This window comes from Siphateles boraxobius, unplaced genomic scaffold, assembly GCF_051911475.1.
Source record: "Siphateles boraxobius isolate OS27281-9 unplaced genomic scaffold, OSU_SipBor_1 19, whole genome shotgun sequence".
Lineage (NCBI taxonomy): Eukaryota > Metazoa > Chordata > Actinopteri > Cypriniformes > Leuciscidae > Siphateles > Siphateles boraxobius.
Genome location: NW_027508799.1, coordinates 26,886,589 through 26,903,084, shown reverse-complemented (window position 1 = coordinate 26,903,084; position 16,496 = coordinate 26,886,589). Strand labels below are relative to the sequence as shown.

Here is a 16,496-nt window from a genome sequence, read left to right as displayed (position 1 = left end):
AACTAAATGAAAAGGACAAACTAAAAGTAAAACTACAGCTAAAACCAAAAAAAGAAGAAAAAAGAAAAGAAAAGCAACTGCAAACCAGGGTTCACAAACTTTCTAATATGTTCATCATATGTGGTCCAACATTGTATATAACAAAAAGAATATAATCTATATAAAATCACATCTTAGTAAGATACAAGTCATCATTTGAACCACTTTATATATATATATATAAAGTTTATATATATATATATATATATATATGTAAGTTGAAACCCAACACTTGAATTACGTAAAAGTGTAATGCGGCAATTTCGCTCTCTCTAAAAAAAAAAATCCTGTCGTCTCGAGAGCGCAATGAATTCTGGGGTAGGCTAGGCTGCGAAGGATCTGTTGTATCCTCCAATGCTCGTTCTACATTTGTAGGTTGCATTCGAAGGAACCTATGAATTGGGACAGCCTTCGTTGCGCTGCTGTGACACAATCTGCCTTCGAAGGATGCAGCCTTTGAATTGGGGTGCAGCTAATTTCTTCAGAACATTTTTATATCTAGTTTACGCAATAATAATCAACACACAGCAGGCTCCAAAACACATGCTGATAGATGGGAAAGTTGGCACTCATATCCAGGCAAGTCAGACACCTCATTCTCCTGGAAGGAGGTACATTCTCTTTACCAGGATCCAACAGAGGCTCCCGTTTTTTCAACCCAAACCTTTTGGGCGTGATTCAGCTTTGAAATTGCTCCAATTATAGATCCACAAATTCCCCTTTACTTCCCATTTCTCTTGCTACAGAGGAACAGGCAGCCCAAATGATAGATCCTCTACATGGCCTTCTCTAGTCTAATAGCTCTTTGGCGGCTGGTGTAGCTTGGAGGGTGTCAGATGAGGGGAGAGAGCGGAGGCATGCTCACGTCTTTATACTTTGCAGTAATTATTCTCCGGTTGTTCCCAAAAGGCCTCTCAGGCACACCTGCATTAATCATGAAGAATGATTCGGAGGAACTCCCTCTCTTCTCCCTTCAGCAGATGCTGAAGTAGGAGGTGTAATTATGAGGAACGGATCACGCCCCCGTCGAATATGATGCCGCAGAGATGCCCTGCGAGCCCATCCACTCAGCCAAGTGCGATATTGAGCTATAATATTACACTTTTGTATTTCTTGCGATATAGTTTTGCATAATATTGAAAGAGGGAATCTTTGAAGGTAAGCGAGTGCAAAATGAACACAGAAGATCTACCTTCATTCTCCAATGCAAATTACTTAAGGGAGAAGACAATTCAGCAGCCCTCTTACTTTTCAACTACCATGTTTAACGATCCAATCAATTTCTGACAAATTTATGTGTCCCGGCTTATATTACTGAACATCCTGTTTTAATATTGAAATATGTCACATTTGGGAAGTAAAGTGGGTTTAGTAAACAGATTACCATTCAATATGAACAGGAAACCATCAGTGAAAGTGACCTTCAATGATTTGAATCTCAAGTAGGATGCAATCTAATAATGATGAACCACAAACTGAAGCTTCAAAGAGACGCCAAAGGACAAAGCCAAAGCTGAATGACTGAGTGTGTCCCCTTCTCTTCTTTCCTGCCCTTTCAGTGTCAAAGAAGCACGGCCCCTTTGAAGTTTATTTCATGAGTGTTCACTGATGGCATTTATAGAGTCAGACAATCTCCTCAGCCTTATTGAGACACCTTATACAAGAGACATAGCCTAGAAATGTTTAAACAATTAAAATAAATCCCTGATTATTGATTAGTCATGTCTTATGCTGGCTGCACACTGTATGGTTTCTAATAGTCCTTTATGACTGTTGCTTGTCAGACTGTACGAACATGATCCCTGCTGTCAGCCATGTCACACTGTAGGATCTCAATTGTCATTCATGTTCTACTGTACGGCAGTCAAAACGCATTAAAAACGGACACATGCAAGAAGAATCGTCCGGAGTTTCGGTTTGTTGTCGTCTCACTAATTGCATCATCAGGTTTTGTGTATTTTTGTTTGATCCACAGAAAAAAGAAAGTCATTTGGGTTTGAAATGCACATTTTTGAGTGAACTATAACTGGAACAATTATATGGGAAGCAACAATTTATTTATTTTTCTATGCAAATTTCTCTACTTTTTTTAGTTTTTGTTTATTGGTAAAAATTGGTCTCTCACCATCAGTGATTCTGATTTTGTTTCAAGGTCAAAGTAAACAATGGTCTATCCATCAGCGAGGCAATCTGAAAGAGATCAAGGCCGGTGAATCACTGGTTATGCCTGACTAGTCAGCAAATGTGTCACTGAAATAGGTGCCTTCATTTAAAAGCCACACGCACACAAACAAAATTATGCAGTGTGTTTATGTATGCATATGCTTTCTGGAGGCTGTCATACTGAATCCTCCAGAGAATGATGATTGCCTCATCCACCTTATGTGGCAGTGTGGACCGGAATTATAAAAGCAAACTATCACTGCGGGCCATGATTCATCTAGCTGAGGTCTTATCGCCATTAACAAAGGCGACTCACAACATCCATCACCCAGAGGCCAGAAGCACAGAGTGTCTCATCTATGGGTACATTTACAACATGACATCCATAACAAATAACCACACTTGGGAGACCATAACTACACACTCTTAGTGCAGTTACTGTATACTAATGACAGATATAACTTGTAATTTAATTGAACAAACTGTTTGTCTCATTTCATCTGTGCACATTTACACTAGAATCAGGAGTGTGGTTTTGCTTTTATACAACAATTCAATAAATAAGAAGTTACTATTGAGTAACTTACATTTTAGACACAAGATTAGTTACTTTATGTAGTTTTGCTCCACTAACAAAACATTTTCAGAACAAAGTCACAACAGATCTGTTGCATGTTGTTGAAGGATTGTTTAGGTGATTGAATTAATCACTTATTCATGAAGACAGTCACTTGTTTCATTCCTGAAAGAATCAAAGTTTTCTAACTAATTATTTCAGTGACAATAACTCAGTCATTTATGCTGTTCCTGAATAAATCAATATATTAGTTACTTTATGTACAACTTTACTCCACCAACAAAATTTTTTCAGAACAAAGTCACAACAGAACTGTTGAGGGATGTTCCGACGCAAACGTTCTCTGTTGCTACAGTATTTTGCAGTTTCAGAAAACAATTCTGCCACAGACCAGAAAAAACCTAGTCTAAAGTCAGTGGCGCGTTATTCAGATGCTATTTTAAGGGCACATGCTGTAGCACGTGCACAACGTGCATACACTTTGCTTCTCTCATTTACACAGACGCAGCAGTTCCCATTTTTGCAAACCATACATAATTACAAGGAAACATATTACCACACGAGGTAAAACATTGTGGTGTCCATGTAGATGTGAAAAAATAGCCATAAATCTATCTTACACATTTACCCAAATTATTATACGCCTGTTTAACCGAAGCTAATTTGGGTGGGTTTCTCCCATCCCCATACAATGTCACTTCTCTGTCTTTTAAGGCCATGATGAGAACGTCGGTCTCGTCGGCTGTGAACCGCTCCTGGTGTGCGCCTGGCAAATCCGCCATCATAAAAGCAATCCGCCATGGAACAAGCGCGCCTGCTTTTAAAGGGAATCTGATATGACGCTCTGATTGGTCTATTTCACGTTACGCCCAAACCACACCTATGAGTAATGTAGCTACTTCAGACCCACCCATTTTAGATTTGCATCAGGTGCAAGAGTAATTTATCCCACTGGTATAATAGCAACAGCGCCCAAGATCCGCCCACAAAGTTACTTGCGTTTTGCGCTTTATACTTGTGTTTCAGATCGTTAAAATATTTTGACCCATAGACTCATTAATCACTTGTTTCTTAATGACCCATTCATAAAGATTGTCACTTGTTAGTTCCTTAATGAATCCGCTGGGTTTTTTGGGACAAATTGATTAGGTGAACGATTCAATGACTCTTCATAAAGACATCACTTGTTCCGTTACTGAATGAATCAGTGTTTTTCAACAAATTAAGTGAATGATTGAATGGCTTATCAAATGAATGATTCAATTACGCTTCTCAATGAATTTTAATTTTTAACAAATATGATAAGTACGATTTATTATATATTAATAAAGATGGGCACTTGTTCTATTTCTTATTGAATGAACACACTTCCAAAGTTTGTTGCGTGAATAAATCTTTGACTCACTAATGACAGTCATCTACTACCAACTGGCAAATCGATGTAACTTGCAGAAAGAGTCACTGAAAACTAATGCACACAGATGCACATACTGACAATCTGCCTGGAAGGCACAAATACAGAAAAGCAGAGTGACACAAACAGTAAAAAGTCCCAGCGCAGTTGGACTGTATATTAAATTTGTGGATCGGAACAAACTGTTGTATAATCTTTAATTATTTACATTAAATCACATAAACCCAGGCATGCAAAATACAGTAACCACGAAGTGTAAAATGGATTCAAGTAAATTTTTGGTTAACCTAAATCAACCCTAAGCCCTGATTCCGTCTGCCAGGGGTGTTGCTTTCTAAGCTGTTCTCATGTTTTATGCATATGATGGTACATTTCCCACAGGGAAACCTTTGCAGTGGTATCAGAGGAGCCAGAGCAGGATTAGTGAGTGGCAACCTGGCTTACCTTTACACCCTAAAATCACATTTTATGATGAAATGTGTTGAGATGTTGGATAAAAGCAACTCATCTCATAAAACCTGAACTGATCTTCGAAGGGGGGATGGGAAATAATAGAGGATGTGTATTCATCAACACTGCTGTGTGCTGAGAGACAAGACTAAAGTATTAATATGCCTGGTCTGAAGAGGATGCTCATTAGCAAAGTTTATACAACCAACCTCTATGAGATGCTCAGAGGAGTTATTCATTTACACACTGTTAAATGCTAAAAAGTGCTAAGTCATATGAGTTCGGAAAAAATATGATGGTGAGTAAATAATTTTTGAGTGAACTATTCTTTAAAGTATATTTAGTACAGTAAAGGTTAAACCACACGCATAATGTAATTGCTGTATTGAAAATTATTGCTATCGTATTGACAACAACTTCCCCTTAGATCTCAGGCAAGTCCTAGCTGGATTTCTGCATAAGAGATTGTCTCCATGAACGTGACAAATGGAGGTGTCTCAGTATTAACTACCAAAGTGAAAGCTGCAGGAAATAGTGCTGGAGCCTTTATAATTACTCCTTCTCAGTATAATTACCAGGGTTTCCTTTGACCGTGAAATAAAGGCACCTTGCTGCAATCTGCTGCACAGCTCATGGAATATATTTTCATTGAGACAGCACAAGACTTTTTGCCTCCATAAGGCGCTCACCTCATTTTCTAGAAAGGAGCACAGCTCAAGTATACATTTATAATATCAAAATTCAGACATATGGTAAATGCATATTTAATACTGTACTGTTTGTTGTCATCAAAATGTATGCATAAAACTCAAGCATGTGATTTCCCAGCTGACACATGCTGATCCAGCGACAAACTTGCGTGTCCACACTGAACACCAAACTGCTGTGTGAAGAAACTTTTTAAATATCTTCTGCTTGGCTGTGACTGCTTAGTGGACACTTATGGATCAGTGTAGAAAAATTATCAACAAAATATGGCTGAGTGGGATAGAAACCCGCCTTAACGAGTCACACCTGGTTAAGTGTTAGCATTGCAATTTTATCTGTAGAAGCATGTGTTCCAAAAGTGTTAACTAACCTAACACTTATTCATTTCACTATTACAGGCAATTATTCTAAATTAGCAGCTGTTTTATGTAAGCGAAGTTAATTACACTACAATCAAATACAATTATGTGCCATATTGGCGGAGTTTGAGTTATCTTGTATAACATGTGGGTTGTCAAACTTTAACTGTCAGAAGGTTTAGATTAAGCTCGATGGAATAATGCACTTGAATCATCAGCATATGTCATCACAAGCAATGCTCTAATGTGCAGGCTAATAAGGTAAACTAATTTGAATAAATGATTCAAGCCAATGTTAAAGTACAATGCCCTTTTAATTATGGTTATTGAAGGGTGATTGCTGCACATTGTCTGTCAGCAGTGGAAAACCTGCAGAAAGAGTGTCAGGTCAGGAGTTGCTGCAGTTTGTGTAGTTTGTGCATATGAAAATGACTCACTTGCCCTTGTCTGTCTGATCAGCATCAATGTTGAAAAGAGAGGGTTATCTTAGAACATTAAGTTTTACTAGTACAGTTTTGGAATGCAATAAAAAATCTTCTACCAATCAGCTGTAAAATGATCCTTACGTTTCTTGGCGGATATGTGCCATTTGAAAGAGTTCAAACTGCCATTGGCATAGATGTACTATAAAACAGTCACTTAAAATAACTGGGAGCAAAAAGAGTTTCATTAAATATATATATATATATATATAGCAGGCAATGAAATCAAACTGAAAATGCAAGATATTATCATTTTATTACCAGTTTTTTTTTAACAATTAATATATTGTAGTTAGATAAACATGAACTATTATTTATGTCTTGCTAGTCGGTTGCAGATGGTATTCAGGGGAGGGGCATTTTCATCCTAGAGAGCATTTAATTGTACACAGATGTGTGTAGTGCAGGATGAGTCATCAATATGTTTGATCAGTTTTACTGAAAGAGAAATGGATATATTTATTCAAATTTATTTAATCAATGCCAGCATGTAGATGACCTCAAAGCAAATGTGCATGGACTAAAAATCACAAAACTTTGATGTAAATTTCATTGGGTCAGGATAATTAGATCGTCTATCTTCAAACACCATTTTATATCTTTAAAGTTGTTTTCAGTGGCTTGATTTTATAAATATGTGTGGGTGCTTGTAAAAAGGATGAGACATATTTCTCATTATTCCTGTTCTACTCTTTATTCTCTGTTTTCTAAACCAAAGAATCCAGTAGTCATTTTCTCTGTGTTGTTTGATCGTTTAGGTCACTGACAAAATGCTTGAATGGGGATTAAGTAAAGTTCAGGGCATCAACCCTTTAGACCGAAGGCTTTCAGAGAAATGATCAATTTGGCAGGAGCTGTTACGTCTAAATGTACATGTAAGTTTGTATATGTGAGTGTGTGTTTAGCAAATAGCCATGTTTCAGTCTGCTGTCAAGGCCTCGAAGAGGAAATTGTGTGACTCAGCAGGTAGAAATAAGTGATGCAGAAATTATAGACATGTCGGGTTTAAAGGACATGGTGCACTAAAAGAGAAAGAGACACTGGGAAAGAAAAAGAGAAATAAATAAATTTGAAATCTGAGTTTTTCTTAACTCTATGTGCTTAACTACAGTTATTAAGCAGTTTAAAGAGCAATTGGTGTGTCTTTTGTTAAAACTGGAGCAGTTCGATTTCCCTTATTTCTCACAGAAGAAGTGCATCGATTAAATCACAGTGAAGACCTCTATAACTAGAGCTATATAAAATGTGACAGAACATTTCACACTGAGGTTTAATTATCACGCCAGTGAGCAGTTCTTCAATTAGGAGAACCTTAAGTAAAGTAAGACTTCACAAAAAATACTATTTAAGAAAATGAGAGTAAATACATTTCTGTAACAAAAGAATTCCATATCAATTAAATGCTGTTCTTCTGAACTTTCTGTTAATCAAAGAAACCTGAAGAGAATGTATCATGGTTTCCACAAAAATATTAAGCAGCACAACTGCTTACAACAATGATAATTACAAGAAATGTTTCTTGAGGACCACATCACTACAGTCTTAGAGAGATTTCTGAAGGATAGCTTCTTTAAAACAGCAAACAGTTATTTAAATTGTAATAAAATTCACAATATTACTCTTTGTACTGAATTTTTGATAAAAATAAATCCAGTGAACATGACTTTTCAAAAACAATTAAAAAAAATTACGGACCCCAAACTTTTGAACGGCAGTGTGTGTATATATATATATATATATATATATATATATATATATACATATATATATATATATATATATATACATATATATATATATATATATATATATAAGAACTTTATTTCAGGAGAAATGTTTTATCATTTAACAGATAAAACATACATTCAATAAGTCTGAAGTTCCACTCGATTTCAAGTAGTAAAATGTGTCCATAATTGAATAATCACGCTATGTCTTTCAACATTCAATTTCCTTTTTCACTTCCAAATTACTCTAAAGTTGCTCTGCATTGACAGACACCGACCTACTGTTGAAAATCACCAGATTACAGTATGTCACTTCTCAGACATTCCATGCAACGACAAATACCGATTGAACACAATATATAAATACTGTTGAATACAAGCACCGACCAACACCAGCGTAACACACTAATCCGACAAAACCCAACAAATGTGTCTGTTGCCATTGGTCGCCGTCTATTGGTGTAGTGTGAATGACCTAAACTTGTTAAGCATTTTACAGCTGCTCTGATGCTGAAGTGGCACTTGGTGTGTTTCCGGATGGCTCAGACCCACCAGGAAACATCACAGATGATGGAAGAAAAAGGTTTTGATTGGACCATCTTAATTTAAAATGGAGCTGATTTGACTTCTCTCGCCGACGCTGGACGCCATTATCATCAGAACTGCTGGTGACATTTAAGTGTCAGCTAGACAAAAAGGAAACTTTTCATCTATATAACAGCTATAATTTAGAAATGTATAAAAAAATCTCACAAACTTGTCATGCAATTTCATTTCATTTATATTTATTCATTTAGCTGACGCTATTATCCAAAGCGACTTAAAATTGCTATATTTCAGAGGTCGCACGCCTCTGGAGCAACTAGGGGTTAAGTGTCTTTCTCAGGGACACATTGGTGTCTCACAGTGGATTCGAACCCGGGTCTCTCACACCACAGGCATGTGTCTTATCCACTGCGCCATCAACACCACATTTCCATGAGGATAAATCAGTCAAAACCCACTTTTAATTTGTATTGCATATTAAGCTCACGTCTTAAAACAGTGGAATCTTTCTTTTAATTACACAGAAGGAAAAATATTATGGGTAAAAAAGGTTTTAAAAAGTCTCCAGTGTACTGCATGACTATTAGACACAATAGTCTGACTGAACAGCAGGTCTGTAATTAAAATTAGCCATCTAGTTTCTTTCTTTAATTTTTTTACATTGTGATACTAAATCAATTTAGACTTATTAAAGCTATAAGTTATCCTACCAAAAGCAGTGAGGGGTTTTCTTTTTGCTTTGTCAAGATTGTGGTTTGATTAATATCCCTTAATTGCTAATTTTCCATGTATAATCTAAACGCCTCTGGTAAAGGAAACTAATAAATTAGTTCATTTTCTTTGAGGCCAAATATTGAAAGCAGCAGCTCATTCTGGATTTTTTAGTTCCAGAAGAGCATGTATTGGGTATTTTTCAAAGATAAGCAAAGTGAGAATGAATGAATGAATAATAAATGAACAAATGAACAAAAAACAAACTAACTAATGGACGGACTGACTGACGGACAGAGAGACAGACAGACAGACAGACAGACAGACAAACAGACAGATGGATGAATATATCTTCCCCTTGAATTCCACACTGGATAGTTTATTATATTTTTAGATTTCAGCAATGAACTTAAGATGGGAATAATTTAGTTAACCAATGAGAAAGCACATTGCAGGCCGAACTCTTAAGGGGATTATTGGAGACAGATGTCTGAATTATGGCCATATTGTAAAATGAGCTTCTTCTCACAATTTCCATGCACTAGAATATAAACAGAAAAGAATCCTGAAAATATTTTTAAAGAAATAAATATGGTAAAATACCATCGTTGATTTTTGCCAGGGGGCTTGAAGGCGAAGGTGAACTCTAGAGACAGTTACTATAAAAAAGTATGTGCTTGTTTACTTAGAGTATCACTGATATAGTAGAGCTCACACTTTCTTTATACACAGCACACACGCACACACACGCACACACACTCACGCATGCACACACGCACACGTACACACGTACACACGTACACACACACACACACACACACACACACACACACACACACACACACACACACACACACACACACACACACACACACACAGACACACACACACAGACAGACACACACACACACTTTTTATCAACATATGTACCATAACATAACTAGCCTTCAGGACAGTGAAGTCTGTACTGGTTGGGCCTCATTGTTAACTGTATGTATTATGTTTCCTAGTTAATTTAACCACAGCGGCGTATGGTTTCACACTGAGAGACGCCAGGATGCTCATAAAAAATTCTGGACACATTCTAACAAGCACTGTTTTGCAATACACCGCACTGATAGTTATAGGTCTGTGATAAGGACATTGTGAGATAATTAGAGTAGACACAAACGATATTTCGCATAGCCAAAACTGAGATGATTCAAAAGGGAAATGAATATGCATGAGAACTTTTTATCAACAGAAAAGCAATAGCATAATCCAGACTTTTATATTTTATTATACAGTGTGAAAATATGCCATAAATAGTAAATGGTCAATTAGGTGGCTTTTGAAGGGGTTGCAATCAATATATGGATGTGTATTGTGCATTGTGCACACAAAGCTGTAAAGGAGGAAAAAGTCAATTACATCTGATTATTATGCCTCATCTGTTGGTGAAACAGCTAATGTTCTGCATGGTTACATAACAAATGCTGCATTATGAAAGCAACTTCACATCTGTGCTGATACTTCATACATGCAATAACACAAATACCCTGCAGCATCTTAAATAACCCACGTAATTTGTTTTGCCTATCTAGGTCTGTTTAGTATTCAATAATAATAATGACTATTGAGCATTTCCAAAAAAAAAAACAAAAAAAAAACCCTGTCATGATAAATGATTTACAACAATTGATTGATTGATTGATTGTTTTATTGATTGATTGAGGGAGACAATTGTGCTTAACTCTACTTAAGAATTATTTCTTTCTTTTTATTTGCATTTTAAATATGACAGAAATGTTGTTGATGGGTTTTGTGAGCCTTACCAATCAAAATAAATTTAATAAACAAAACAAGTAATCTCTATTGCTCTATTGTTTCACATTGCTAAATCTGATGTGTCTGTTTCCAAGCAGAATGCAATGTTGATTAGAATGACAGAAGGGTCACAGGCTCTCAGTGATTTACTCAAGTCCCTCTGCACACATTGAATTTCCCCTCCTCATTGGAGTCACATATTCATTTGGCAGGCACACTTAAGGAGACATAATCAGTGTAGATGATGGTGTGCTCTTTTGCATCTTAACTTTTTGGGCGTTGCGTGTGTTTGCTATGATTAAGAAATGATCATGGGTGCAGTCCTGCAGTACGGACAAGCTCTGAAATCCACTGCAACACACAGGCTAACCAAGACACAAAGAGCTGTTATTCAGTCTGACGACCATCCGGTGGACACTAGAGAGACACACCCCGCTCAGTTAGGGTAGGGCCTTCCAGTTGCTGACCACTGGCCTCATACACCCAGTCAAGTGACTAAAAATAGCTAATTCAGTGGATCATCCAGATGTCAAATAGCTCAGGGACCTGACACAGAATGGATATCAGACCTAGAGTTCTCAACGGGCCGGGTTGGCCCGACAAACCCGGTGGGACCCGCGGGGTTCGGGCCGGGTTCGCTTCGAAAATATAAGCAAATGACTCGGGTCGGGTCGGACCTCGGGCTTAATCTTTTCCGCTCAGTGAAAAAAAAAACATTTATTAATCATCGCTGTTGTTCACCGTAAAGAAAGTCTGGCTGCTACGTGCAACGTGCTTCGTTCTTGGAGAAGAAGATGGAGTTGGTGAAAAGTAAACTTGCCGCAGGTGAATTCACCGTCGCTACTACAGGAGTGAGAAAATCAGAGGTCTGGAAAGTGTTTGGAGTGGTGCTGGATTCTGAAATTCTACAGGTTATGTGCAAAGCTCAAAATGCAAGGTGCTGATGAAATATGACAGCAAAAAAACGGTTGTCCAGAAGATTTTTATTTGAGGCATATTTAGTAGCCTATATAGCCTATTTATATATTTAAAGTATGTTTCAGCTGTTTGTATTGTTTGTAGGCGTCGGCGTCGGACGTCGGGCCGGGTTCGGGCAGATAATTCATGTTGATATGTCGGGTTACATCGGGTCCGGGCTTTAAAAGCCACGGGCCGGGTCAGGTCGGGTTGTAATTTTCAGGCCCGTTGAGAACTCTGCTAAAATTCATATGGCGCAGAAAAAAAATTTGGACTGGATTTAAACATTGACTCAATGTTCACCTTTAGCCGATTAAATGTATTCAAAATGTACTCTCTTTCTCTTCCCAGAAAATAGATTAAAGAACAAAGAGGACTCATCCAACACAGACTTCTTTCCAATCAAATGCTCTATAGAATGAGAATGCTCTCCCCCTAATACCACCTTTAACCAACTACTTTTTCTTCTTTTTTGTTTTGTTTTTTGAGCCATTCAAATGTTTCGGGTCAGTTTTTTTTTTTAAGATAATGCTTTTATTCAGCAAGGGTGCATTTAATTGATCAAAAATGATATTTATACAATTTATAATGTTACAAAAGATTTCTATTTTAAACAATAAAAAAAATGTTTAATTCATTTTAGAATCCTGAAAAAGAACGGTTCACGGAATCCTGAAAAATCACGGTTTCCACAAAAATATCAAGCAGAGCTGTTTTCAACAGTTTTGATATTAAGAAACCACTATAAAAGGGGCGAAGCCTGGTTGAGTTGCGTTAGTAGTGTTGTCACCATCTCCAAAAGGCACTGTTTTTTCCACCCTGAATTTAACCACCCCTTTTCAGCCTTCCTAAGGCAGACAATCTTAGGAAGCAGTGGTTAAAATGTATTATCACTATTTCTCATACAACCATAACCTTTTGTTGTGTTCTCACCATTTTTCATGAAGTACGATGCAGAAGTATGATCTCAGAAATGACAAACCGTTAGAACATCACATTCGAAATGTAAGAGAGGTATAAAATAAAGAATTAACACTGTGAAACATCCTGCACACGTTGTGCTTGAGAAGGTGGTTCGAGTTGATCAGCTTGCTCTTCTTGGCTTTCATTATTGGATTCGGGCTCAAACTGATATGGCAAAACTGACTACATATAAGCGTAGTTGTAGTATTTACGAAGACTCCGGAGCCGATTCTTACCGGTTATGGTAAGGGGCGTTACATTTCTGACACACGCTCTAAGCGGTAGATAAATTACAACAAACTGGGGACCAGCTGAACAAATTATGACCAAATTCTTTTGTTTTATGCATGCAGTAATGCATTTTATGCATTTATGCATTTTATGCATGCGACCCCAAAAAAATGGACACGCATTATTGTATAATTTGTTTTTGTTATATTGTTGATAATGAATAAATAGAGGAATACTTTGAAGGTTGATGTCAAACTTTAAAAAAAATGAAGGATAGTGACATTAAACTGTAACAATATCTCCCAATATTACTTATTCAATGTTTTTACTTTATTTTTTATCAAATAATTGCAGCCTTTGTGAACATAAAGGACCCCAATGCCAAACTTCCAGTTTCAATAAGAATACATCAACACACATTTTTAAGGCATGAGTACTCACTGAGCTCTGCAATGCTCCCCACGCGGGTAGCCAAGAGGGACTGTTCAATGGTGCGGAGTTCAGCCTGGCTGTAGGCATGGCCCTCGCCGGTTTTCCCAGCTCGCTGCTGGTCACGGTGCAGGTTCAGACTGTCCGGCAGGCTCAGTACACCTGTGGGACAAAGATCAGACGATTAAAAATAAATAAACATTTGAACAAGCCAAAACCAGACAAAAAACATCTGCAACGGGACCAAGAGACTTTGAAAGCTAAGTGTTATGACATTATCATTGTCTGAGAGGCAAATCAAACAACCCCTGAAGCAATTAAAACCGCTGTTTTTGTGTTGGATCTTTTTCAAATTGCAACAAACCATGCGCCCACAGGGGAGTTCAGCTGCGTGTATTGGCTGGAGCCCTGGTAGTCTAATGTTCATTCAATAACCCTAATCAAATTACTGCACAGCACCGCAGCCAAGGCTTTTGTTTGAACTGGAGAATAGGCAACTACAGATGGGATATTGAGCTCAGCCACAGGTGAATAAAGACAGACAAGCAGCTATCTGTCTGAGCTAAAGACTTCACACATTGGGGCTCCAGTATATTGTGTTTCTGAACTGGTTTTAATTGACGTCTGATATCTGTAACTATTTGGTTTTGAGACATCCCTTTAGCCATCTGCCTTGTAGTGTGTCAGTTTAAGCTATATTGTTTTCATGATGTTGCTTTTATACAACAGATCAATAAACAATAAGTTAATATTGAGTAACATACACTTCAAACACAGTATTGACACAGTATTGACAGTTACGATGTCTACATTTGCTCCACCACAGCAGAACCATGCCAGGAGTGGTGTTCTTCAATGGATATTTCAATGACTCATAAATTAAAACTATTTGTTTTGTTCCTGTGGAGTAAATGGTTCAATGACTCACTCATAAAGAGACCCCTGTTTCATTCCTTAATCAGCGTTTTTTGAAATTATATGATTAAGTAAATAATTAAGACTCATTAAGACAGTAACTTGTTTTGTTCCTGGATGAAACCTTGTTGTTAAATGATTTGATTAAGTTATTCAATGACCCACTCATAAAGATAGTCCTCTGATTCATTCCTAAATGACTCAATGTTTTTGAATGATAAAACTGAAGCAATGATTCAATGACTCACTAATAAGTGTACCAGAACGAACTGTTGTATAAAAATATATACATACACAAACACCCAAAACAGTGTTCGAAATAATACACAACATTAGTTACATAATCAGATTTCATATGAGTAAAGTAACTTGTTTATTGTTCAAGTGATTTCTCTTGAGAGTTACTTTAAATACACAAAAGTTAATGTGCATATCAATAAACCTTAATAATAACACATACTGTAACATTACTTGTACAACAAGTAACAAATGTTTAAACATGGTACTTTTAAAAGTAACATTTTCCAACACTGCACACAAGCATGCAACAGCCTTCCAGGAAGCTATTTTAAGCAGGTTATACTCTTGACTTTCATCTAAAGGGATTTGTGTTGTCAGTCTCCCAGAGGTGGGTAAATATCCTGTATCCTGTTGTATACTGAATGAAGCCGTAGGCACAAAACAACACAGGGAAAGAAACACAGAAACACTGAAAGTTTTCATAACACCATGATTAAAATGACCTGGCACTGGGAGTTCTGGCTGCTGCAAATCTCTTTGTGGTTAGTGATTTTATGCATAATGGCTGATGTGCAATATTCGCCAGATGGGAGACAAGCTGAATCCTTTGTCAAGAGACACAATGTTGTTCATGGGTGACATGATGCTTTTAAGGAATTTTGAATTTTCAAAAAAAAGGAATTTTCAAGCGAGGGAACACTTTGTTTTGGTTGATTGTCTCGTCGGATTAAGTTTTTTTTTTAAGTTGAGTGTCGAAATACTGCGTGAGGAGCAAATGTTTGCATGTGTTTGGTCCCTAATGAAGCCGCAGGACATCGCACAAGCCAGCGTGATGATACCAGTTACAGTAGTTGCAGCATTTTGCAGCGCGGGTTTTTGTACAGTTGAGCGAGGGGTGAAAGAGAATGATGTAGTCCATAAACAGGATCCGGCATAAAGTTACAAGGGATTGCTTGACCTGGTTTTGACTAAAAAAATACCTTACACCTGTGACAGCTGGGTTCCCTTTCAGTCGATAACGTGACGGTCCTATTTTCTGAAAGAGCAACACGGGTGCGTTTGCGTCTTTTTCAAGATGTCATTCCGCCCGTGCGTTTCTGGGTGCGGTCGTTCCCTGTCTCTCTCTGATGGTCACAACTGTTGTGTCACGTGTTTGGCTTACAGCACGCTGAGACAGCTTTTGTGGACAGCTCATGTTTTCACTGTGGGAACATGACTGTCGCAGTGTTGAGGGCGAGACTCGCCTTCGTTCGCGGAGAGCGAGTCCCCATTACCATGCCCCACCCTCGGGTGCTGTGTGGGATGGGTGACCGGAGGATAGTGTTGGATGTCCCGCCCGGTAACCATTCCCTGTGGGCTCCTCACTCCTCCCTTCCACTGCAACCACTGGAGCCTCCTGTGTTGTCTGCTGGTCCATCTGTAATGGGTGGGCCAGCGGTTTCACTCGGGGCTCCCCTGGAGGACAGGACGCCGATTGCAGCATCAGAGGGTGAGCTGACTTCTGGAGATGATGACTCGGCTGCATTGTCTCCCTCCGGGAGTTCAATGTTGCCCGAGCCGGATCCAGAATTATCAGCTATGCTGAAACGGGCCGCCGAGGCTGCCGGGCTCGAGTGGAACCTCCACCGTGTCCCGTTCAGTCTCGGTTGGAATCTGGAGTTTGGTATCTTGGGGCGGGCCGCGCTGGTTCTCAGCTCGCCGCCCCAGTGCCTTTCTTTCCCGAAATGCATGGAGAGCTTATCAGGTGGTGAACAGCATCTTTCTCTGCCAGAAACTGCC

General features: G+C 38.1%; 1 protein-coding gene across 4 annotated transcripts in view; it reads right to left on the bottom strand.

The window, feature by feature from the left end:
- The window catches only part of btbd11a (BTB (POZ) domain containing 11a), a 131,245-nt gene that overhangs the window by 25,642 nt on the left and 89,107 nt on the right, over positions 1 to 16,496 (bottom strand). For 3 of the 4 annotated variants that reach the window (XM_077234638.1, XM_077234639.1, XM_077234640.1), the window contains one exon: positions 13,575 to 13,724. In XM_077234638.1, coding sequence (XP_077090753.1) covers positions 13,575 to 13,724 — 150 coding nt within the window. Of the gene's footprint in view, positions 1 to 13,570; positions 13,725 to 16,496 lie in introns of all 4 variants that reach the window. The other variant, XM_077234641.1, reaches the window with a different exon arrangement.